Here is a 26,034-nt window from a genome sequence, read left to right as displayed (position 1 = left end):
TTTCTTATAAAACTAAACATACTCTTAGCATACAAAACAGCAATCATGTTCTTTGGTGTTTACTCAAATGAAGTGAAAACTTATGTCCACGCAAAAACCTGCACACACTGTTTATAGCAGCTTCATTCATAATTGCCAAAACTTGGAAGCAACCAAAATGTCCTTCACTAGGTAAATGGATAAGTAAACTATGGTACAGAACATTATCCAGCACTAAAATAACCCCACAGCCTACTCAAGCCACATAAAGACAAGGAGAAAATTTAAAGATATATTAGTAAGTGAAAAATAATCATTCTGGCCCTGGTCAAATAGCTCAGTTGGTTAAAGCATCATCCCGATACACCAAGGTTGTGGGTTCAATCCCCAGTCAGGGCACATATAAGAATCAACTAATGAATGCATAAATAAGTAGAACAACAAGTCTGTGTTTCTCTCTTTCTTTCTCTCTAAAATCAGTAAGAAGAAAAATAATCAATCTGAAAAGGCTACATAATGTATGATTTTAACCATATGACATCCTGAAAAAGGCAAAAATATGGAAACGGTAAAAGGTTCAGTGGTTTGCCAGAGGTTTTGGGGAAAGGGAGAGCTTAGCAGGTGAAGCACAGGGAATTTTTAGGGCAGTGAAAACATTCTGTATGAAACTTTACTGGTAGCTGCATGTCATTATACACTTGTCAAAACCCATACACACACAGAGTGAACCCTAATGTAAATTATGGACTTTGGGTGATAATGACCTGTGAATGCTGGATTGTTGATTGTAACAAATGTACAACTCTGGTGCAGATGTTGATGGTGGGGGAAGCATGGGGGCGGGGGAGGGGGAGAAAAAATGGAGGGGGGTGTGATATGGGGACTCTCTGTACTTTCTGCCCAATTTTGCTGTGAACCTAAAATGCTCTTAAAAATAAAGGTTATTTATTTTGAAAAAAATCAACATAAGAAAACAAAGAAGTATTGTCTGGTATGATTGTTAGCTCTGGTAGGGAATGGGAAATTCCTGAAAGATCTTTGTTCCTTGAGGTCTGCCACCACTCACCCGGGAAAACGAGAAAGAAGTCCTGTGTGAAATGAAGAGGTTGGGCTACTCCCTGCTGGACAGGCAATGTGTGCTAAGCCCTGTGCTTTACGCGAATCATTTCATTTCTTCTTTCAACAGCCAAATGAAAATGTTTATATTACACGAAGAGTTGAAAGTCCTTTTTTAAATTATATATTTTTAAAAAGAATACTTTATTGATTTTTTGAGAGAGGAGGGGAGAGGGAGAGAGTGCAACATTGATCAGCTAACTCCTGCATGCCTGTTTGGGGATTGAGCCCGAAACCCCAAAACCCCTGGCATGTGCCCTTGACAAGAATTGAACTAACAACCTCCTGGTGCACAGGATGACACCCAACCAGCTGAGCAACACCAGCCAGGGCAAAATTATTATTATTATTATTATTATTATTATTATTATTATTAACTGGGAAAACTGAGTCTGAGGAATATAGATTTTCCCAGTTACCTGTCTTTCTGAGCCCAAAGGTGAGCTCTAAACCACTAGGGCAGGTTAGGGCCTCTCTCAGCCCCCTTCTACCTTCAACATTCCACAATTCCATGAATTGTTTTGTCTCTTCTGGGGACCCAGTTGGGGGGGTCCAGCTTACTTGGGCATTGGATCCCTGGAAGGACAGTGTTGTGCCCTCAGGGGACTGAGAATTGGACTGCCTGGAGCTTGACTCCATGCAGGAATTTCACACCTTCCCAGACCCTAGCCTGCAGGTGGAGAGTGTCTGGCAGAGAAGCAGCCTTCAAGGCTGGGAAGGGTTGTTCCCACGGAGAGGGAGGGCTCCTCCTCCAGCCCTCAGCCACCTGTTCCCAGCTTCACCCTCTCCACCTCTTTTTGGAAATGCTAAATCCAATAGCTGGTATAGCTGGTGGGACCAGTGGGGTGTTAATAACCAGATTCTGATGTTTGTGCTGGGGAACAGAGTGAAGAGATAAAATGGAGTCACTATAGTCAAGCTGCTAAATTATAAAATCAAGTAGGTTGAGGTATGAGGAAATGATTCTATTCTTGTTTTTTTAAAAAATATATTTTTATTGACTTTAGAGTGAAAGGGAGAGGGAAGGAGACATAGAAACATCAATGATGACAGAGAATCATCAATCGGCTGCCTCCTGCACACCCTCAACCGGTGATCGAGCCTATAATCTGGGCATGTGCCCTGACCAGGAATCGAACCGTGACCTCCTGGTTCATAGGTCAATGCTCAGCTACGGAGCCACGCCGGCTGGGCATCTATTCTTGTTTTAACTAGCCTGGGAACTGAATTTTTTTAAACTGTTCGGTCCTGTAGCAATGCCTGGATATAGGTTAAACCTCCAGATAACCATCTGATTACCCCCTGAAGGACTGAGGTATCCAGACCACCTGACATCCATCATCTAGACTAAGCATGTCAAACTCAAAGGCTAACACAGGCCAAATAAATGAGTTTGACATGCTTGTCTAGACTGTCATCTAGAGGATCACCATCTTGGTCCAACCCAGAGACTAAGAACACAGGACTGATCTTCCCAACAATGTACTTTTCACTATAAGAACGCTTAGCTTTTCTTTTCCCTTCGGAACATTCTGGATATTACCTAGTTGTGCCTCCAGTTGGCAAACCCTAAGGCCTTGGAATAAATCTTTATTATTTATTTCTAGCCAAAGCCTCCTGACTCTTTGAGTTCTTTCGACAGGGCTAATTAGAAAGGCATTCTCTCCTGGCAGCCAAGACATTTGAATGCCTTTTCAGCCTATCACTCCAAGCCTTTCATGGCCTTGAAGAGGATGAGGGTGTCAGGAAAACAATAATCATAACTACCTTGTTTTGAGTGCTGTAGGGTGCCAGGTCAGGATGCCCAATGTGTCACTCACATTGTTGCATTCAGTCCCTTCAGAGACTTCTAGCATCTGTTTTATATATAAGGAAACTGAGGCTCGTGAAAAGTCAAGTAACTTGCCCCAGATCACACAGCAGGTGAACGCCTGGGCAGGAACTGAAATCCTATCTGCCAGCAGCACTAAACCCTCCCGTCGTTGGGGGGTAAGAGCCAATGACAGGCATCCTGCTCAGGCCACAGTAAACACTGCAGCCCAGTTCCTTTAACTTCCAGGAACAGAGTTGTCTGGGATGGGGCAGGGGAGGGGGAGGAACTTCCAGGAATCCATCTTTCCCGTGGACAGCAGGACCCCACCTGTGGGCCCAGGCAGCAGGACAGCCCCAGGGGGCAAAAACAGGGCCCTCCCCAGGCTTCTGGAGTGGAGAATCAGGTGAGAGGAACATCTGCTCCTACCCAGGGAACACATGGTTCTGCTTGGAGCAGGTCTTGACCTCCCTGCTCACCTCTTCTCTTCTCATTCTGGTCCTCCACCCTCACTCACCTCTTCATTCCTTTGAGGTGCTTGACTCTTGGGGCATCCCAGGAGACAGGGTCACTCACAGGGAGAGGAGGCCTATTTGTCCAGAGGCTGTGGTCACAAAGGCCTTGAATTTAGGCTTTTGACATTAGCTTTTGAGGGGCAGTGTTCCCTCCTGGTTAAACCTGCAGCCTCTGGAGCCAGGCTCTGGCTAGGCCTCCCTCCCAGGTCACGTAGGGCTGTGTAGCTTTGAGGAGGTTACTTAACCTCTCTGTGCCTCAGTTTCCCCATCACAGACAGAATGGAAAGAAGACATTCATCAAAGAAACTTTAAAAATCACCTCCTAGCCCTAACCGGTTTGGCTCAGTGGATAGAGCGTTGGCCTGTGGACTGAAGGGTCCCAGGTTTGATTCCAATCAAGGGCATGTACCTTGGTTGTGGGCACATCCCCAGTAGGGGGTGTGCAGGAGGCAGCTGATCGATGTTTCTCTCTCATTGATGTTTCTAACTCTCTATCCCTCTCCCTTCCTCTCTTTAAAAAATCAATACAATGTATTTTTTTTAAAAAATCACCTCCTATCATCCACCATTCAACATGACCACTGACACCATTTTACTCCATTTCATTCTGATTTTTCTCTTGTTCATCATTTTTACAACATTGTAATCATGGTATACTTAAGTGCTGTGCAACTTTTGAGACTTTTTTCATTTAACATTTTATCCTAAGCATTTTTTATAATCATTCAAAAGGTGTTTATTCAGGGTCTACTACGCGCCATGCATTGTTCTAGGCTCTGGGTAGACAACAGCTGGCAGAACAAACCCCTCTCCAGGAGCTCACATTCTACTGGGCATGGCTATACTACTTGCAGAACTCATTCTTCTTCTTTTTTCTTTCTCAATTACATTCAGTATTGAATTTACATTCAATATTATTTTGTATTAGTTCAGGTGTACAGCATAGTGTTTAGACAAATCACACACAAGTGTTTCAATTACCTACCTGGCACTATACATAGTTATTACAAATATTATTTACTACTAGAGGCCCGGTGCACAAAATTGGTGCACTCAGGGGGTCCCTCAGCCCTGCCTGAGCCCTCTCACATCTGGGAGCCCTCGAGGGATGTCCGACTGATGGGAGGCAGGAGAGGCTCCTGCCACCACCTCTGTGCTCGCCAGCCGTCTGGCTCAGGGCTTCTGGCTGAGCAGTGCTCCCCCTATGGGAGCACACTGACCACCAGGGGGCAGCTCCTGCATTGAGCGTCTGCCCCCTGGTGGTCAGTGCATGTCATAGCGACTGGTCGTTCTGCCGTTCGGTTGATTTGCATATTAGCCTTTTATTATATAGGATGTTTCCTACGAGAACGCATTCTTTTATGCCCAGGTCTCATTTAAATACAGTAGAGAGTACAAATGTGAAGCGTGGAGTTTAGTGGATTTTTACATATACCTTCAACCATGTAACTGCCACCCAGATCAAGATACAGAACATTCCCATCACCCCAGAAAATTCCTTCACCTTCTGCATCAATAGCCACCTTTCTACCCCCAAGCTAATCTGGCTTCTGTCAACATAGATTACTTTCACCTGTTTAAGAACAGGATCTGCTCTTTTGAGAATGCCTGTTTTCTCATTGCTGCAGAATATTCTGTCCTATGGATATATTGTTGGACACATATTTTGCTTTTAGTTTCTCATTGTTATCAATGGTACTACAGTGAATGCCACATTCCTAATTATCTCCTTAGGCTAGACTCTCATAAGTGAGAGTGATGATTGGTAAACAACAACAGATTACTCCACCAACAGTGGGAGGAACAAGCTATGGGCACACAGCATAACTGGACTCCAGCTCAGTCTGAGGCTGTTTTAGCTGGAATCCTCGGCATATGATGCTGTGGTGCAGCAGCATGTCTCCATGAGAAGTGTGACTGGCATGAAGACTCATGACCGGACCTCTCTTGGTCCTGAGTGTGGGACTCAGTTTTATAATGTTAGAACTGTGTACAGCTGGTGGGAAAGAAGCACTGAGATGTGGAGAGAGGGCACTCATATTCAGCTCAATGGACTCCCTCAGCTCTGAGTCCATAAGGAAAATGGAGTTCAGTCCAGCATTCTTTGATGATTCGTTCTTTCCATCCTAAACTTCCAAACCCCAGATCCTGTGCATTCTCCCACCTGCGCTTCACTTTTCTAGTTTCCCCCCATCTGCCTGATCACAGCCTAGTCCAGATCACCATCATCTCTCACCTAGACCTTCGCAACTGACCTCCCCACATTCCTCTTGCCCACACTTGGTCCAATCTCCACCTGGCAGCTAAAAGTGATCTTTTAAACTGGGAATCTGATAATGTTTTAAATCTCTACTTAAAAACCCTTCAGGGATGGAAGGGTGTGGTGATGGAATGGATAAACAAAAATCAATGGATAAATGGATATACAAAATATGCTATACAGAGTGGGGCAAAGTAGGATCATAATGTAATAATTGATAAGTAATCATACAATAATAAAATAATTAATAATATAAGAATAAACTCTGTTTCATGTACTCACAACTGTAAACGTACTTTTGCCCCAACCTGTATATACACAATGGAAGATTATTCAGCCTTAAAAATAAAGAAATTCTGATACTTGCTGCAACATGAATGAACCTTAAAGACATTGTGCTAAGTGAAAGTAGCCAGATATATAAGGACAAATATTGTGTGGTCCTGCTTATATGTATTATCTAGAATAGTCAAATATATAGAGACAGACAGTAGATGTTGCCAGTGGGTGAGGGGAAGAGGGAATGGGGTGTTACTGTTTATTTTTTAAAAATATATTTTATTGATTTTTTTACAGAGAGGAAGGAAGAGGGATAGAGAGTTAGAAACATCGATGAGAGAGAAACATCGATCAGCCGCCTCTTGCACAACCCCTACTGGGGATGTGCCCGCAACCAAGGTACATGCCCTTGATCGGAATCGAACCTGGGACCTTTCAGTCCATAGGCCAACGCTCTATCCACTGAACCAAACAGGTTAGGGCTAATGGGTATATAGAGTTTCATTTCAGAAAGATGAAAGTTTTGGAGATGGATAGTGGCGATGCTTGCACAACTGAACTCTGTGTACTTAAAATGATTAAACCAGTAAATTTTATGTATATTTTGCCACAATTTTAAAAAATGAACCAAGACCCATTAACATGGTCAACATGACTTTATCAGATCTGGCCCTTGCCTTATGTTGGGGTTTTGAGCTGATCATCATACCTTTCCCCCAATCAGTTGGGATCTGGACCTATTAAGAAATAGAAATGGAAGATAGATGGTAAGAGAAAGATATGGGTTTTATTATTGACTAGAGGCCCGGTGTACGAAATTTGTACACTGGGGCGGGGGGGGGGGGGGGGCGTCCCTCAGCCAGGATTGCACCCTCTCGCAGTCCGGGAGCTCTCAGGGGATGTCCGACTGATGGCTCCCCTATGGGGAGCAGGCCTAAGCCATCAGTCGGACATCCTTAGCGCTGCCACGGAGGCGGGAGAGGCTCCCACTACTACTGCTGTGCTAGCCAGCCATGAGCCTGGCTTCTGGCTGAGCAGCACTCCCCCTGTGGGAGCACATGACCACCAGAAAACAGCTCCTGCATTGAGCATCTGCCCCCCTGGTGGTCAGTACGTGTCATAGCAACCGGTTATTCTGCTGTTCGGTTGATTTGCTATTACCCTTTTATTATATAGGATAACACTGGGCTGGAGACAAGGCTTGCGCCTATAGCCACAACAGAGCTTCCTAATACCTGCCTCCATCCATTGCCTTCCCCCAAATCCTGATTTAACTTCCAGCTCAGGCTTTGGTAGAGCAGCTAGGTATGTAAATTCCCTCCACCTAGGATGCTCTTCCCTCCACAGCTTGCTTGGCTATTTACTACTCATCAGTCATTTCTTAGTATAAATGTCTCATGCTCAGATAGGCCTTCGGTGACCCAAAAGACCCATCATACCTCTACTCCCTGCCTACTAGTCTTGTGGTACCTAGAGCTACTTCTTCCTAACACTTTCCACAACTGTATATAAAGTGTCTCTTTCCATGAGAAGGTAAGCTCCCTGAGAGCAGGCCCTCTACATGTTTTGTTCACTGGCCTCTGTACTGTAGGATGTTTAGCAGTATCCTTGGTCTCTACCTAATGGATGCTTGTAGCATCTCCTAGTTGTGATAACCAAAAATATCTCCAGACATTGACAGATGTCCCTTGAGAAGCAAATTGCCCTATTTGAGAACCACTGACTTAACTGTATGTTTAAGTAGCTAAGAGGGTATGATGTAGATTCCACTGAAAGAATAAAAGAGATAAGAATATAAGGAGCTATTCTAGAAAGAAAGAAAGAAAGAAAGAAAGAAAGAAAGAAAGAAAGAAAGAAAGAAAGAAAGAAAGAAAGAAAGGAAAGGAAAGGAAAGGAAAGGAAAGGAAAGGAAAGGAAAGGAAAGGAAAGGAAAGGAAAGGAAAGGAAAGAAATTAGAGGGATGGTCAGCACTGGGCAGAACTGTGAACTTTGACCTTACCTGTCCACCTTCCCTTTCTTGACCAGTTTCTTCTCTTTCATGATTCCATTCTTATTTAGAAAAAAAAGTAGTAAAATATCCATGAAAAATTAATATTTGTATTCATGCTAAAGTAAGACAAGCAGTATATAATAGTTCTATAGATTAAAACTGAAGCATTACGTGAGCACTAATGCTCTAATCTCTTCTGTGTTTATTAGTTGGAATAAAAATAACTTTTCTTGCCCGGCTGATATAGCTCAGTGGCTGAACATCGACCTACAAATAAACCAGGTCACAGTATGTAAATTATATCTCAAAAAATTATGTAAATTATATCTCAAAAAATTATTTAAAGAACACAGGAATTATAGTCAGACCTGGGTTCAAGTTCTAATTCAGACATTTCCTAGCTATGTAACTTTGGACAAGTCCTCTCATCTCTTAGGACCTCTTTTTCCCCAGTTGTAAAAGGGGAGAAATAAAAGTGTGTACCTCCCAGGATAACTGCAGGGTAAATGCAATCATGCACAGACAGGCACTTTGCACTGTGCCTGACTTATTCATATTACCTATTTACCTTTATTTATCTATTGTTCATAGGTGACATGCTTCTTGTAGATCCATTCTTATTAGGGGCATCTCCACTTGCCTTTTCCCATGTGACCCTTTCCTCAGGTAGAAAAAGAAAGATCCAGAAGCACCAATCTTGGAATTTAGAACATGGAATCTTGGCTCCACTGACTTATTAGGAACTGAAATTATTGAGTCCTGCCCAGCCATCCTGCTGGTGTGGCTCAGTGATTGAGCATCGACCTATGAACCAGGAGGTCAAGGTTCAATTCCTGGTCAGGGCACATGCCAGGGTTTCGGGCTCAATCCCCAGGAGGAAGTGTGCAGGAGGTAGTCGATCAATGATTCTCTCATTATTGATGCTTCTCTCTCTCTCTCTCCCTCTTCCTTCCTCTCTGAAATCAATAAAAACCTATTTCTTAAAATAAATGCAATAAATTACTGAATCCCTCTGAGTCTGTTCCCTCAGCTGTAAAATGGTATGCTAATACTACCCATTTTGTAGGGTTCTTGTAAGATTTATAAATACTGGTAATGTTTCTCTTCTAGACAGGTCTGGGAATCCAGAGCCACTGGGGCAGTAGCTGTGCTAATAGAACCTGCCAGCAGGGGGCTGGAATGCTACATCCAAGTTCCTAGTCAACACGTTCATTTTTTGAGGACGGTTTTCTAACTTTTTGTGAAAAAACTCAAAGGTACACAAAAGTTTAATAGTATAACCCCATGTTACCAGCACCAGGTTCCAACAACTACTGACATTCTACCAATCTTCCTCCTCTTTTGGTTTGCTATGTTCCCTGTGGGGTATTTTTAAAGCATATCCCAGATCACATTTTTATTTTATCCATTATACATCTGTGTGCAGTTCTATTTTTTTTTTAAAAAAAAGGGGTTTCATTTCTATAAGCACGGCGTTATTATCACACCTAACGAAGAAAAATTGAAAGTCCTTAATTTACCAGTTCATATAAAAAATGCACGGATTGTATAAAGATGCATTTTAGCAATTGGCTCACTTGAATCAGGATCCAAATGTTTTTGCCTTTGGAAAGGGTTGACTTTTATGCTTTAATATTCTACCTTCCCTTTTTATTTTACTGCCATGAATTTGTTGCAGAAACCAGGTCACTTGTCCTGTTGAATGTCCCACATTTTGAGTTTGGCTGATTGTGGTGATATCCTGTCCCTCATATTTTTGGTAACCTAGCCAAGTAATTGGATCTTGACTTAATTAGGCTTAGATTCTTTTTTTTTTTTCCCCCTGCAAGACTATTTCATGAATAGTACTTAGTGATTTTAAGACAGGTTAGTGGGTTCAGGCTGTGTCAGCGTAAGCTCTCCATTTCAAAGTTACCCAACAACTTTTCACCCAAATGTTTTAGCATCATTACATGATCTTCGCCTAGATGCAGTATTTCATTAGGGTTTGCAGAATCATACTTTTCTAATGCTCTAATCTCTTCTGTGTTTATTAGTTGGAATAAAAATAACTTTTCTTGCCCAGCTGATGTAGCTCAGTGGCTGAACATCGACCTATAAATAAACCAGGTCACAGTTTGATTCCCCATCAGGGCACATGCCCAGGTAGGAGGTGTGCAGGGGGCAGCTGATCAATGATTCTCTCTCATCATTGATGTTTCTCTCTCTCTCTCTCTGAAATCAATAAAAAATATATATTTATAAAAAACGAACCCCTTTCCAAGGCCCCAGCAATGTGTTTACAGGGCCAATTTGTAGTCTTTTTCCTAAAGAGGACACCCTAAATTGTTTAAGTTTCAAGCTCCACAAGTCCTGAATCCACCTCACAGACGAGACTCAGCCGTGCTTTGGGGATTGAGGGGGGTGGACTTCACGTCTGTTCTGCAGCCAAATTGAAAGAAGGGGCTCCTATATTTAATGACCGAGACAAACAAAAGAGCCTCCTCTGGCCTAGAGATACCCATCCCCTGATTCTGATCAATTATCCATACAGAGCCTTCCGTATTTTCCCTCTACTACTGGCTGACCCCAGTAGTCCCAGTAGAAAGGTGAAGACTGGTACATGGCGCTCAGGACAAAAGCCTGGTACAGATTACAGATCAGTTTTTGGGGGGGTCGGATTGGGGGAGTTACACTAGGGGTGTGAGTATTCAAAGCAGGCACCCTCCCCCCCAAGAAACAGACACCTTCAAATCAAATAAGTCAGAGGTCTGTTTCGTTTTTGTAAAAACAGGGTTAATAATAAAGCCTGTGGGGTTTGGTTAGGATTAGGTGAGATAATTTAGACCTTCTCTAAAGTCAGTTCCAGAGAGGTCAATAGATGGAGGACAGAAAATAAAATGGGTAATTGACTGATCCTTGAAGGCGGCGACGGATTCTTTGCACATCGAGCCTCATACAGCAATGGGAGGAGGAACAACCGCCTGATGGACAAACAGGAGGTGCATAATAGGTGAGGAAGGCATGGACGTTTCTGGCGGATGCTCACTCATCTGTGTCACTAACTGAGTGACGGATGGGTTCTGGTCCCGGAGTAACTGACAGCCCCGGGCTGGCCGGGCGAATGCGCGCCGAGAGCAGGCTGCCGGCGGTCGGCTGGCCCAACGACCGGGCTGCCCGTCGGCCGAGAGCGCCGCCGTGTTCTCTGCCAACCCCGGCCCCACCGGCTCCGACCGCCGCCTCTCGCCGCGCGCCCGCGGGTGCGGCCGTCAAGCAGGACGTGCGCGGGCGACAGCGGCCAGGCGCGGGCGCCACTGTCCCTTCCTCCACGCGCCGGGCTGGGCGCCCCCGACTCCCGGCGGCCGCGGCCCACGAACAATGAGGCGCTGGCTTCTTTAAGGGAGATACCACCGCGCCGGCGGGGCAGGGGACGGCGTCTTCCCCGATGATCGCACCCAGCCCGGCGCCGCGGCCGCCTCGGCAACGGCACCGCCCGCGAACATGGCTCGGAGACTCTGACAAAAGGGGCAGCCTCCCTCCCGGCGGGGCCGACGCCAGGCCTCCCAGCTCGGGCCGCGCCTCCCCGCGGGCCCGCCAAGGCGCTCCGCTTCCCGCACGCACCCCAGGCCCGCGCCCAGGAAGATGCACCAGGCGTCCTGCCCCGACGACTCTCGCACGCCTGCCCGCAGCCGGGTAGGTCGGCCGGGGGGCGAAAGGGAGAGGGGTGGCCGCGCCGAGCGCGTGCACCCCGCGCCCAGACCTGCTGCTGAGGACCAGCCCGGGGCCCGGGCCGTGCTCGCCCGCTGCGGCCGAGTCCCAAGCGTGGGGTGGCCTCCTCGCTCCCGGGCCCGACCTCCCCTGCGTGGAGGGACAGCAGTGGTGCGTGCCGGGGCGCGCACACCTTCCCGACTCCCGACTCCTGGAAGCCGGGGGAGCGGGGAGCGCGCGCCCAATGGGGACAGCGCGGCGTCCGGCTCGCGCTACGGAAAGCCGGAGGGGGCGGGGCCCGAGGCGTCGGGGTGTGAGTCCGCGCAGCACGGGGGCGCGCGCCGGCCTCTGACGGGAGGCCGCGGCGGCGGAGGCGCGAGCTGCCCGATAATGGCGGCCTGCAGAGCCCGTGAGAGGGAGAAGCGGCGGCGGCTACCCTGAGGTAAATCCGGCTCGTCAGCCCGGCGGAGAGGCCCTGCCACAGAGCCGAGGGCCCCGCAGGTGCCCGCCTCTCCAGGGGGCCTGTCACGGCCCTGTCAGCGGAGTCCTCCTGGGGAGGGCCTCGCGCCCCTCAGGCCTCCGGTCCGCGCCCCTCAGGCCACCGGCCTCCTCTTCTGCCCGCGGCCTCTTCCCCGGGCCCCCCGGCCTCCGCCGCCAGCCCCCAGGGCTTGGGGCAGCCGCCGGACTGGCCCCCGCGGGTGCAGGGCCGCGGGAGCATTCCCTCCGGGTTGGGTCTGGACGCGGCTGAGGAGGGGGTGGGCCTGCTCCTTGGCCAATGAGCTGGGCCCGCCGCGGCCGCGTCTGGCGGCCCCTCTGCCCGGGACCGGCCCTTCCCGGGCACCAGCAGGTGTACGGCCCGGCCGGCCCGCGTCCGGGCGCGGAGTTAGCACCGCGGGCGGCCGGGCCCGGGATGCCCGCCTCAGGCACGGAGGTGGGCACCGGCTGCATCGCCTTGCGGTGTTTTGATCGGGTCGCACGGATTTCATAGACACCCGCCCTCCCCGCCCCGGAGGTGCCCTTCGTCTGGGTGTGCGGGACGGTTTCTGAGATCCAGCACTTGGAGAGGGGCGATACCTGGCGGCCCGGCCCGTGGAGAGCAGGGAAGAAAGTCTCCTGCGTGGTTCGGGCAGCGGGCTCGGGCCAGGGACTCGGACGCTGGGACATGCACCAGGAATTTGCAGGGTGGGTGTCCAATCAGAGGGCGTGGGGCTGAGAAGCAATCTCGGAAGCTTTCGTTTTCTTTATTAAATCATCCCAATGGACTTACAGTAGCCGTTCCCAATCTTCCAGGCTCAAGGATCAGTAGCTTTTTGTTCCCACAAACAAAGGGAGCCCCTTGATATGTAGGACAGTTTTTGTTGGCAAAAAATGACCTAGATCTAAACAACTGTTGTTCAACGACAGAAAGGTAATCATATTCTAAGTAGCTTCCTTTATTTCTCAAGGAACGTTTTTTCCTCCACAGACTTTATTTTCATTTAGTTGGCAAGAAATAAGGAAGTAACATAAAATTAAAATAGGAACATATACATTTTGACTTAACGACACATTTTCATTTCTAAATGTGATCCGGTTCACTTTCAGTCCCTACGCATAAGCCAGGTGTTTGTATTTCTAACTATGAGGGGTTTCTGCTGTTTTATGACCTTTTGTGTGTGTGTGTGTGTCAGCTTTAAAGAAAAGCTAGAATTTGTTTTTTCGTGATCAGTAAGTAAGAATGCTGAATTTTTTGGGTTATTTTTTAAGTGACTATTGAAGCAGTTTTGTAAGAGGCACTATAGTGTAGTGGTTAAAATTACGGATGTCAGAGCCAGGTGGCCTGGTTTCAAATTTTAGGTCCACCAGTCACTAGCCAACTTTGGGCATGTTGCTTAAACTCTCCATGCTTTAGTTTTCTCACCTTAAAATGACAATAGTAGTATCTACTTCATAGCATTATTATGAGGATTAACCTTTTGCACTCGGATGTCGAGTGTGACTCGACACAGTTAGCATTAGAATAAAGGAATCGAGAAAAAAGCAAGCGTGTGCAAAAGGTTAAGTGGATTAATACAAATATCTTTCAAAGGGTTGATATCCAGAATACAGAGTGGGGCAAAAGTAGGCTTACAGTTGTTCATTTGGAAAATAATACAATAATTAATAAATAATAGTACAAGGATAAACTTTTGCCCTGGCCTGTTTGGCTCAGTGGATAGAGCGTCAGCTTTTGGACTGAAGGGTCCTGGGTTCCGTCCTGGTTGTGGGCTAGATCCCCAGTAGGGGACTTGCAGGAGGCAGCCGATCAATGATTCTCATCATTGATGTTTCTATCTCTTCCTCTCCCTTCCTCTCTGAAATCAATAAAATTATATATTTTTTAAAAAAAGAATAAACTTTTGCGTAGTCACAACTGTAAACCTACTTTTGCCCCAACCTGTATTAAAAATTGCTTGAAACAGTTCCTGATAGATGGTAAGTACTACATTAATGTTAGCTGTTTTACTGTTATTATTAAAATGTTTAGATTTGCCCAAGGTATAGCAAATATCTTTCAAGCATTGCAAACAGTGAGAGAAATGATAGCTAAATCGTACATAAGAAGCAGTACAAGCCAGTAGGCATGCTTAATTTCAATAAAGCATTTTGTTGATTTTTCCAGAAGCCTTGACCTTGAAGATGGTGAGTAGCCAGCCAAAGTACGATCTAATACGGGAGGTAGGCCGAGGTAGTTACGGTGTTGTGTATGAAGCAGTCATCAGAAAGACCTCTGCACGCGTGGCAGTGAAGAAAATCCGATGCCATGCTCCTGAGAATGTTGAACTAGCCCTGCGTGAGTTCTGGGCCCTAAGCAGTATCAAGAGCCAACATCCAAATGTGATTCACTTGGAGGAATGCATTCTACAAAAAGATGGGATGGTGCAGAAGATGTCCCACGGCTCTAATTCTTCCCTTTATTTACAGGTATGTGTGGTCAGACGGGAAGTGGAAACGATTTGAATGTAGCATGGGTAAGCAAAAAGAGGATGAAAGAATCAGACGAACTGCTTTTAAATGCAGGTGTTCATATAGTTAGGCGTGGATAGGGGTCTGCCAAAGATGGAATAGATGTTTGCTTTAAAATATGGTGTTATTTAGACCGTGATGCAAATACCTAAAAATAATATAAGCCACCTGTTATGCCATGATATTTGCCAGTCTGCATAGGAATGGGGCAACATAGGAGCTAGAGAAGTGATCAAGACTAGACCCTAGAAAGTTTACTTATTTGAAATCAATTTTTTTAAACTGAAGTCAAAAGAAAAAGAAAATCTCCACAATCAACAGCAGCACCATAGGACACTGCTTTGAACATAAGCCTTTGCTGTTTTAGACGATTATGTAGTTTTTTAACTACTCAATTCCACTTAATTTTCATGAAGTATGTGACTTAGCACCTGAATGTTATTAACAGTGCTAAAGCTAACTGATTTGGGTTCCTACTTAGTTCCATGCTGTGTGCTAAGTGCTTTAAAGGCAGTTGTTCAGAACAATACTATGAGAAAAGTACTATTATTATCTACATACAAATGAAGAAACTGAGGTTTAGATTACATGCAAAGTCACATAGCTAGCAATTAGCAGAATTGGAACCTAAAAATTGTGCTCTCTTAACCTCCAAATTATTCTTTTGCCTCCATGTTACTCTTTTGTAGACTTGGGAAAAGCATTAACAGGAAAACAGAAAAGGTTAATTTTTTTTAGGTTGGCTTCTGCCATTGACCAAAATCTCTAGTAACTCTATACTCACTAAAGAGAAAAGATTCTTAAGACATAGCTAGTTAAAGGCCAGAACAAAAATTCTTAAGTCCCGTCATTCTTGGAAAAGGAAACAATTTTCCATGAGTTTGTCTGAATTCAGAATTTACCATTAGGCTAAAGTCTGTTTTTAAAACAACAAAGGCTTACAGATTGGAAAACAATACATGTATGTGTAATTAGTTCTACTGTATGGTGAACAAATGTCAATCTTGAGAATCTAATATGCAGTTTACCATGCTATGCCCTGAAGTTTTCTAGACTGAACATAAAACACAACTATTTTGCCTCTATTTGATTTATTGTTTACTTTTCTAAAGGTGCTTATTTTGTAAGTTACACTCATAGAAAATATCAGAAACATTCTTACCACCGAATTTGCTCTTAAAAGTGTATATAACCTTCCATTGAATTTTGGAGACCAAGACATTTAAACACAAGACAGTGCTGATGGTATCCTTAAGTCCAGATCAAGCAAGCTTTATAGTAACTAGGTATTAGCTGGTCTTTCAAGGTTTTAAGATATAAGTACTTCCAAACTTGATTCAGTGATTTTTTTTAAAAATTGATCTTAGAGAGAGGAAAGGAGGGAGAAAGAGACATCAATGTGAGAGAGAAACATGGTGATAGGGATCGAACTCAAAACCTGAGTATGTGCCCTGACCGGGAATCGAACTCACTACCTTTTGGTGTACGGGACAATGCTCCAACCAACTGAGCCACACTGGCCAGGGCAGTGATGATTTTTTTTTTTAATCTAAAACACCTTTTTGTTTAGTAATCTCTTTGCTCTTTTAAAGCTTGATAGACTTGTGTTTTACTTGTGGCCCTTTTTGCTAGGTGTATGACCTTGAATAAATAATCTAACTTTTCCCAGCATCTACCTCTTGTATGTAAAATAGGAATAGTAATTTCTACCTTCCATGGAAGTTGTCAAAATTAGAAGTGATGCAGATACAATATTTAACATATAGGAGTGCTCAGTGCTAGGTAGACCTATTAAAATTGTCTTTTCTATAGATTTGTTTACTTAACCAGATATTCATCAACACATTTAGTTTATCTAAATTTATATCTAGTAAAGACAACCAATATTTATATCTGGTAAAGACAATTAAATCTAGAAAGTGGCCACAAAGTTCCTATGCATAGTCTTCTCAATTCTCTATACAAATCTTATTTTCTCCATGTTTTTCCAGATAGCTTCTTTGTTGTCTGTTGGAATCATTAAATCAGTTCCTGCCCTGGCCAGTTGCTCAGTGGTTAGAGCATCCACCAGAGGACTGAAGGGTTGCAGGTTTGATTCCCAGTCAAGGTCACATACCTCAGTTGCAGGTTTGATACCCAGCCCTGGTTGGTTGGAGCGAGTGTGGGTGTCTCTCCCATCGATGTTCCTCTCTCTTTCTCTCCCTCCCTCCCCCTACCACTCTTTCTCTAAAGATCAATGAAAGAAATAACTTCAGGTGAGGATTAAAAAAAAAAAGAAGAAAGAAATCAGTTCCTGATATCTAAACACCTCACCTAGAAGAAAAAGTAAAACAAGTAATTAACAGAGGACACAATCTCATGCATAGGAACTTAGTGGCCACTCTGATACTTGTGATAAGTGTCATGAGTGAGAAGTACAGGATGGCATAGGAACATATAATAGGGAAACTGACATCCTGGGGTTCAGTAATTGCTAACTGCTTTAACTAAACTTGTAGGGTGAAGTGGAATTAGCCAGGTGAATAAGAAAACTTCCGAGGCAGAAAGAACTATGCATACAAATCTATTGAAGCAAAAAGTATGACATGTTCTAAGAATTGAAAGAAGATAGTAAGACTTCAGTGTATAGAATGAGTTTTTTATAATATATTTCTGTTGATTTCAGAGAGGAAGGGAGAGAAAGAGAGAGATAGAGACATCAATGATGAGAGAGAATCATTGATCGGCTGCCTCCTGCAAGCCCTACATTGGGAATCTAGCCCACAACCCAGCCTGACCAGGAATCTTGGTTCCTGGGTCAACGCTCAACCACTGAGTCACACCCGACTGGGCTAGGATGAGTTATTTTAGATGAGGCTAGAAAGCACAGCAGAGGTCAGAGCACACAGGAGCCCTTAGCCCTTGTTAAAGAGCCTAGACTATATCCTAAGAGAACAGGAAAGCTATTGAAGGATTTTAGGCAAGAGAGCCAGTGACTAACATCTTCTACACATGAAAATAAGCAAATTGGGCTCTGTATTGCTGTAGCTCTCAATCAGAGGACCTCAAACTTTAGCCTAGACCCGTGGTCAGCAAACTGCGGCTCGCGAGCCACATGCGGCTCTTTGGCCCCTTGAGTGTGGCTCTTCCACAAAATACCACGGCCTGGGAGAGTCTATTTTGAAGAAGTGGCGTTAGAAGAAGTTTAAGTTTAAAAAACTTGGCTCTCAAAAGAAATTTCAATCGTTGTACTGTTGATATTTGGCTCTGTTGACTAATGAGTTTGCCGACCACTGGCCTAGACCAGTTTTTGTATGGCCTAAATGCTAAAAATAGTTTTTACATTTTTTAAGAATTTTAAAAAAATGAAAGGATAAAGAACATGGAACAGAGAGAGCTTATGTGGCTTGTAAGCCTAAAATATGTATTTACTCTCTAGCCTTACTCTAAACCATTCTTTGAATGCTGGGACTTCGCATTGCTTAAACTATTTAGGACGTTTGCTTTTGAGAGTAAAGGCAGAAAAAGAGAGTGAAGTAAGAGTGATGGTACTAGTCTTTACTCTCAGCATATTTAGTAACAATGCACCTGGTAAATAACTATGATATAGTCTTTCATTTTCTGTCTTCATTGGCAAACACTTGCAACAAAGAAAATGCAGGCAAAAAGGACATTCGCAGATCTTTGCAATTACTGTTGTTTGCCCTAGGGGGAAATGGCACAGAGAATTGTTCTTTGCTTCTGCCCGCCAAAGTGACAAGAGGAAGTACCCATAGATTTGAAAGTAAAGTTAGCAGTTCACTCACTCTTCAGCAACGCTTTGGCTTCCCTACTGAGCTTCTTTTAAACCCATGGTTCTAAAGAGGACACTATAGGACATATGTTTTCAAAGCACTATATGCCTATATTTTATTTATTTTTTAAATATTTTTTTATTAATTTCAGAGAGGAAGGGAGAGGGAGAAGGAGATAGAAACATCAATAATGAGAGAGGAGAGTATCATGGATTGGCTGCCTTCTGCACACCCGACACTGGGGATCCAGCCCACAACCCGGGCCATGTGCCCTGACCGGGAATCGAACCCAGGAACTCATGGTTCATAGGTCGATGCTCAACCACTGAGCCATGCCAGCCAGGGCTATATACCTGTATTTTAGAATGGTAGTTCATGTTCAGTAAAGTAATTAATACTCTTGAATTTCAGATAATAGGAGATTTATAATTAGGTAATAACAAATAAAACTAATTTATTCCAGATTTTCAGCTGTATCAAAGAAATATACAAACTCTGATTTGAATTTTTATATCAAAATGCAAATATAACTTTTATAAATTGGATTTTTAGAAGCCATCAGTGATACAGAGAGCCAACATATTTGCATTCTGGTTGTAGAAGTGTATAGAGTAATGTGTCTTTTTTCATCAGTGACTACAGGAGCACTTTATTTCTGTAATAACTAGTTGTTCCTTGATCCTTTTTTTTCTTGATTTTTTAGATGATGTTGATAGCCTGTGTGCAATGAGGAAGAAGAATATTTCAGGCAGTTTCATTTAATATAATTTCCTAATTGATGTTTATATGCCAGCTGGCAATCTCCCAGGATCTAACTGCTAAACATCAATCTTTTCATGAAGCTATTAGCTAAGTAGGTAGAGTTCAACTCCATTGACACATGCAGTTGGACACTTTTCAAAATAAAGCTATTTTTAAATAAGTTTTTAGCTCTTGACTTGGAGATTTGGTGTGTACTCATTAGGGACAAAGTGACAGTTTCAAGTACTGAAGTTTAAAATAACATGCACATATGAAAACACTGACCAAATAAAATATTTACAGAATATCCACATATAATTGGAGACTAACTTAAGCGGCTACTTTTTTTTTTTATAGCTGAATTATATAAACTATGCAGATGATTATAAACTGTTTTCTTTTCCTTCTTATAGCTCGTAGAGACTTCATTAAAAGGAGAAATTGCCTTTGATCCCAGAAGCGCCTATTACTTGTGGTTTGTAATGGATTTTTGTGATGGAGGAGATATGAATGAGTATCTGTTGTCCAGGAAACCCAATCGTAAAACTAACACCAGCTTCATGCTTCAGCTGAGCAGTGCCCTGGCTTTCTTACATAAAAACCAGATCATCCATCGAGATCTTAAACCTGATAACATCTTGATTTCTCAAAGCAGGTTGGATACCAGTGACTTGGAACCCACACTGAAAGTGGCTGATTTTGGTCTAAGTAAAGTGTGTTCAGCCTCTGGGCAGAACCCAGAAGAACCTGTCAGTGTAAACAAGTGTTTCCTTTCCACAGCCTGTGGAACAGATTTCTACATGGCTCCTGAAGTATGGGAGGGACATTACACAGCAAAAGCTGACATCTTTGCTCTGGGGATTATCATCTGGGCGATGCTGGAAAGGATCACATTCATAGACACAGAGACAAAGAAGGAACTCTTGGGGAGTTACGTGAAACAAGGAACTGAGATTGTGCCTGTTGGGGAGGCGCTTCTGGAAAATCCCAAAATGGAACTTCTTATTCCTGTGAAGAAAAAGTCTATGAATGGGCGAATGAAACAACTGATTAAGGAAATGCTGGCTGCAAACCCTCAGGATCGTCCAGATGCTTTTGAACTAGAACTCAGATTAGTACAAATTGCATTTAAAGATAGCAGCTGGGAAACGTGACACATACATTATTTACAAATATCTTGGATGATATGCTGCTTCTGTTTTCACAGTAATGCAACATAATGTGGCTGAAAAAGAATATAAAAAGCTGAACCTCACCTTCTAAGGGTTTAAAATTAATTGTGGGATTTCTTTTCCTCATTTTTCTTAAGTCTGAGCTGGCCACTTTGTTAGTATGTTTTAAATGTATTACCAATGTAGGTGTAAATTTTTTTTTTTAAAGATCATTGGTAGAAGTTTGGCAGGAAAATTCTCTTAAGAGCCAAGAAGAAAAGAGAATCCAGTTTTCTGGAAATATGTCTCTAAGTATTTTAGACATTCCTTGTCAGTATTAGCAATTTCCATGGAAGAAGAGGTTTGCGTGCTGGTAATGCAACCTTTGAAGCTTTGTAAAGGAAGCATATATGTATATATTTATGTATATGTAAGTATGTGAATGTGTGCATTTTGCATTCCATATGAAGAAAATGCCACTTCTGTTTAAATTATTTGATGTAGGTTTGGGTTTTTGAGATTTGCTGGTGAAATCAGTGATGAAAAATAAAATAATCTTCCTTCATCTTCCTACCCTATCCCTCCCTCTAATGAAATCATACTAAGTTCTTTATTTTTATAATTATACAGTTTTTTTAAAGGCATCACTTTGGAGGGCCTACAATAATCTGATTAAACATAAATGAAACTAAATGATCAAAGCTGCCGAATATGTTTGAGCTCTCCAGTGCCCTATAGCTGCAGGAGTAGAACTAGCCAATGCAGTTGTGTGGTAGCAGGTTGGCAAGGATATTGATGATTCAGTCATACCTTCTTTAGGTAACCAAGCATTAAATTCATCAATTAAACCACTGCGTTGGGACATGTTTGCACTTGAGCATCTGCAATCTGAACACAGGATTCTTCTATTTCTGAAATCATTGCTATATATATGTACTATAGTACTTGATACATTACTTTTTTATTTCAAGAATTTGTCTAAGCCTCAGCATAAAATTGAAGAACCCAAATGAGCTCTATCCTCACATTACCTAACCTGAATCGTCTCTTGTTTCATCACTGGAATTCCTTTCATTTTTGTACTAATACTGTTTTCTTTTCTAATTTGACACAGTAATGATAGTGATATAGTTGTATTAAATGTTGATCACCTTTTTCTAACGGAGATGATACCTATATAGTTTGGCAAATGGATAATATATTGTGACATCAACTATATCTTTCAAGTAGAAAAGTTATAGATTTTATACAATCATTGGTATGGTCTATGTCAAAAACCAGTAGATCATTATTCCTCTTGAAGTCAATTTGATTTTAACTGTACATGGTTGTCTCCAGTTTTTCTGTAAAAGCAGATAGTTAATATCTTAGGAAAGAACGTTTTCCTAAAACAGAACATTAGCCTTTAAGGTTAGAGACCTTAAGACCGTATCTAGGTTGATCTTTATAAAGCACTAGAACCTTTGGTCAAAAGTATTTTTAAAAGTTAGAATATTGAAATAATTGATAGTTTGCGTAGTCTCTTCAGATGTTCCTTTTGAACTTCCACAACTTTTGGAATATTGCTATCAAAACATTTTTCTTACTTAAAATTTGTTCAGGGGACTATAAAAGGTAAAAAAGCACAAAAAATTAGAGTATATAAACTTTCTGAACTATGTGTTACTTTATCCGGAAGTTTAAAACTTGGACTAAAAGGTTTTATTGAAATAAAGTATTTTAAAATGAAGACAAAAAAGTCATTTTAACATTACTTTCAAGATAGTAAGAGGTGGAACAATATATTGGCACCTCATGATAACTGACCCTCTAGATCACCAAATTAGTATAACACAGATCTGGCCAAGGGGATTGAGTTACTGGAAGTAAAGAGCATCATTGTAATGTCTGTCAATAACATAACAGATTCATGATGATTCAGGTGATGGTAAGCTCTTCAAATATCTATGTGCTTGGAGCCATTCTTTCCTAAGTACACAGTTTTTGGTCCTGCTTCATTTAAAAGTTAATGATTATAATTTATTTTGAAAGATTTAACCTGTGAGGTAAAATTCTTTTCTTTCACTGGTGGTAAGGGTGTGAGGTGGTCAGGAAGTCTCTTCTGGAATTTTCTCAAGTCTTTGTATCCTAAAATAGCCTTAGATACCAAGGAAAATGACAGTAAATTCTTTGTCATTATTTGTTCTTTCAATCAGGAGGTATTTATTAAGTACCTACTGTGTGCTCAGCACTAAAGATCAGTTGATAAAATGACAATTTTAAAATGGTGTATAGCCATAGGTCTTTTCCAGCCTGGAGTAAGAAATACAAGAGATTAGCAATACTTGAAAATTCTTGGATATTTGCTATAGGAAAAATGAAAGAAAGAATTTGTGCACAGTGCCTTGCCCATAATAGGTACTCAATAAACAATTATTCTTCATAGAGTCTCTTGCCATGATTTTATAGTGTTTTATGAAATTTGTCTTAATTAAAAAAGACCAAATATTTAAAATAAGCTTGTAGGCAGCTGTGACCAGTTAAAATATGGAGTTGTACAGTTAGTTCCTAGAATGTTATTTTGCACTAGTCGTCACTTAGAAAGATGGGGTTCCTGTAGATTTTTTGGTGCTAAGGGATACTTTGTCATTATGATGAAGTAAGTGTTAAGTGTCAGATAAATAGCACACTGAATAGTTTTTCTGCTGGTCTGTTTTTTCCTCTTTGTTGTTGTTTTTAACTGTAAAATGTTTATCAAACTATTGTAGCAGCTACAAAATAATTCACCAGCATGACAAAATGGTCAAAAAATAAGTCATCAGCACTTCAAAAATGAAAGCAACTTTTGAAATTTTCTTTTAAAATTGTCAAATATATTTTATGAAGAATTTATAAAAGGGGGGGAAATGATTGTAATTTATTGTTCATGACTTTTTTTTTTAATAAAGTGAGTTTCAACAAAAAACAACCCTGAATATTCTACATTACTGGTTTAGTGGCTCTCTGAGTAGTTCCATAGTACTTTATTTAATGAATGTAATACAGGGTATAAAATTTAAAATGATGTCATTTTCAGCCTTATCTATTGATTAAACTTTCTATAATAGAAGCTATTGCTGAGGGAAATATGATTGAATTATAAAGTTCTTTTCAGCATTTTAACTTATCTAAAATTTTAGTGCTTCCTATTTTGCGGAATTTGTCAGAGGAACTTGTATATATATATGTATATATATATTTTTTAATATTTTTATTGATTTCAGAGAAAAAGGGAAAGGGAGAAAGAGATAGAAACATCAATGATGAGAGAGAATCATTGATTGGTTGCCTCCTGCATGCCCCCTACTGAAGATCAAGCCTGCAACCCGGGCATGTGCCCTTGACCGGAATTGAACCCAGGACCCTTCAGTCCTCAGGCCGACGCTCTATCACTGAGCCAAACCAGCTAGGGCTATATATTTTTTAATCTTCACCCAAGGACATGCTTAGAGAGAGAAAGGGAGAAAGAGAGATCAATCGGTTGCCTTCTGTATACTTCCTGACTGGGGATGAAACCTGATGCTCAGATACCAGCTGATCCACTTGGTGGGGCTGAAAAAATTTTCATTTATCTTTCTATTTTATTAAGCTGATGATGCATTCCAGACTCAGAATGAAGGAAAGAAAATGCAGTTTTTCTGTCTATAACTTGAGACCATGGTTTCTTTTCCATAAAGTCATCTGGTCCACTTTTTTCTTTCCTTTATAGGTTTTGTTATGTATATCTTCTCCAGAATAAGCAAAGTATTTAGGATACACAGTGCACTTGGTGGTCCAGTGGAACAGCAGAGGGAAATGGGAGACAGGAACATTAACTTTACATGTGATTAGTGATGACTAGGAAAGAAGGCATCAGGAATTGTGGCTGCTGCTGACTGCCACTCTTTCCTGGTATAGACAAGCAAATTTTACTTTCTATTTAAAGATTAATGTGTTAAATTGACTCTTAAACTATAAATATTTGTATTACTAACCTTTTTGTAATCCTTTGCAGTTTACAAAATGAATTCATAAGGTTTTACATATCTCTTCAATAGGTTTTACTTAAAATAAGGGCTGGTTTGATGAAGAATTTTTTAGTAATAACACCAGTTAGCGAGGTAATAGGTTTTTTTTTTACCCTACTACAGGGCTTGAGTGCCTAATCTCTGACCCCAGTTGGAGTTTCCTCTAACAACAAAGCTTTATCTTTCTCACTGGAGTAATAACCTGTAGTTACTTGGATCTTTTCTTTAAATTCAAATGCTGCTCTCCGTTGGCCAATCATAGGTGTCTGCTAAAGTGCAGTGTAATGATAGACAGTTGGTTTGTGGTTAGATAATAGCTCCTACTCAAGGAAGCCTACTGGCCACACCTCGAGGGCAAAGTGCGTCTTTTAAAGGTAGTACTTTCCCTTTTGCAATGATTTTTCATTGGTTAGAAGGGTGTGTGTTGTTTTTTTTCTCGCGTGTGGGGGGGTTTTAAAAGATGCCTGGGCTTTTGTTTGACTTCACAATTTCATTTCCTGTTCAGCCCTAGTATTTCAAGCTTTGCTTGTCCTGAACAGAAGTTAGGCAACTTGCTATTGCCAAAGGCATCATGCTTAGTAGCAAAAGCACATGTTTTGGTGTAGCAAATCTCATATTGAATACTAGCTTTTGCAGACACCTACATAATTCATGTGTGGTATTGGACAAGTCACTTGATTCTGAGCCTTAGTTCCCCTATCTGTGTGGAGATATTTACATTTTAGGGCTTTTGTAAGAGTCAGAGATAATATATATGTCAATGTGAGAAATGTCAAACCTGTAGAAAATTTTTATGAGTTTATTTGAGCCAAACTGGACATATGCTGAGGAGCAAGATCTTAAATACACCAGAGAGTATGTTTTGCAGCTTCTTTTTTTAGTATATGTATATATATTGATTGATTTCAGAGAGGAAGGGAGAAGGAGAGAGAGAGAGAGAGAGAGAGAGAGAGAGAGAGAGAGAGAGAGAGAGAGAGAGAGAGAGAGAAACATTAATGATGAAAGAGGGAATTATTGACCGGCTGCCTCCTGCACGCCCCACACTGGGGATCCAGCCCGCAAACCAGGCATGTGACCTGACTGGGAATTGAACCATGACCTTGTGGTTCATAGGTCAACACTCTACCACTGAGCCACACCTGCCAGGCTTGTTTTGTTTCTTGATCTGGGGGCTGGTTAGACAGGTATAATTATATTGTAAAAATTCATCAAGCTGCACTTACAATTTATATATTTTCCTGTAGGTATGTATACTTCAGTAAAATTTTATTTAAAAAAACACACATGTATGTACATTGGAGCTGAAGACTACCTAGACAGTTGTTTCAGAGGCAGAGGGAAAGGACACAGACTTTGAAATCAGATACTACCTTTCTGCTATTAGCTGTGTGACTTTCATGAGTTTCCTAACCTCTCAAATTCATAGTTCCCACATGTATAAAAGAGAAATAAGGCCTGGTTGTGGTGGTTCAGTGGATTGAGTGTTGTTCTATGGACCAAGAGGTCCTGGATTTGATTCCAGCCAGGGCACGTGCACAGGTTGCAGGCTTGATCCCCGGTAGGGGTATGCAGGAGGCAGCCAGTCACTGATTCTCTCTCATCATTGATGTTTTTATCTCTTTCCCTCTCCCTTCCTCTCTGAAATCAATAGAAAATATATTTTAAAAGAGCGATAATATCTGACTCAGCACTGTGAAGATGAAATAAGACAATGCACTTTAAT

At 42.1% G+C, this 26,034-nt stretch overlaps 1 protein-coding gene across 3 annotated transcripts; it reads left to right on the top strand.

The window, feature by feature from the left end:
• Positions 1 to 11,350: 11,350 nt before the first annotated feature.
• PDIK1L (PDLIM1 interacting kinase 1 like) lies at positions 11,351 to 23,219 on the top strand. Of its 3 annotated transcripts, none has more exons than XM_079777641.1 (3): positions 11,351 to 11,621; positions 14,278 to 14,579; positions 19,549 to 23,219. In XM_079777641.1, the coding sequence occupies exons 2-3, from the start codon at positions 14,295 to 14,297 to the stop codon at positions 20,287 to 20,289; spliced, it is 1,026 nt and encodes a 341-aa protein (XP_079633767.1). In that variant the 5' UTR covers positions 11,351 to 11,621; positions 14,278 to 14,294; the 3' UTR covers positions 20,290 to 23,219. The 3 variants fall into 3 exon arrangements, with proteins under 3 accessions (XP_079633767.1, XP_079633765.1, XP_079633766.1); XM_079777639.1 differs by lacking the exon at positions 11,351 to 11,621 and adding an exon at positions 11,638 to 12,078; XM_079777640.1 differs by lacking the exon at positions 11,351 to 11,621 and adding an exon at positions 11,638 to 12,818.
• The last annotated feature ends 2,815 nt before the right edge of the window (positions 23,220 to 26,034 follow it).

Source organism: Cnephaeus nilssonii (assembly GCF_951640355.1).
Source record: "Cnephaeus nilssonii genome assembly, chromosome: 7".
In the NCBI taxonomy this organism is placed as follows: Eukaryota; Metazoa; Chordata; class Mammalia; order Chiroptera; family Vespertilionidae; genus Cnephaeus; species Cnephaeus nilssonii.
Note: the sequence above shows the minus strand (reverse complement) of the source record. Positions and strands in the feature narration are given on the sequence as shown.

What these genes read in the sequence shown, in the direction of transcription:
- PDIK1L (XM_079777641.1), top strand. Translation starts at nt 14,295, where the DNA reads ATGGTGAGTAGCCAGCCAAAGTACGATCTAATACGGGAGGTAGGCCGA. An exon ending in ATTCTTCCCTTTATTTACAG is followed by an intron (nt 14,580 to 19,548) that starts GTATGTGTGGTC and finishes TCCTTCTTATAG; the next exon opens with CTCGTAGAGACTTCATTAAA.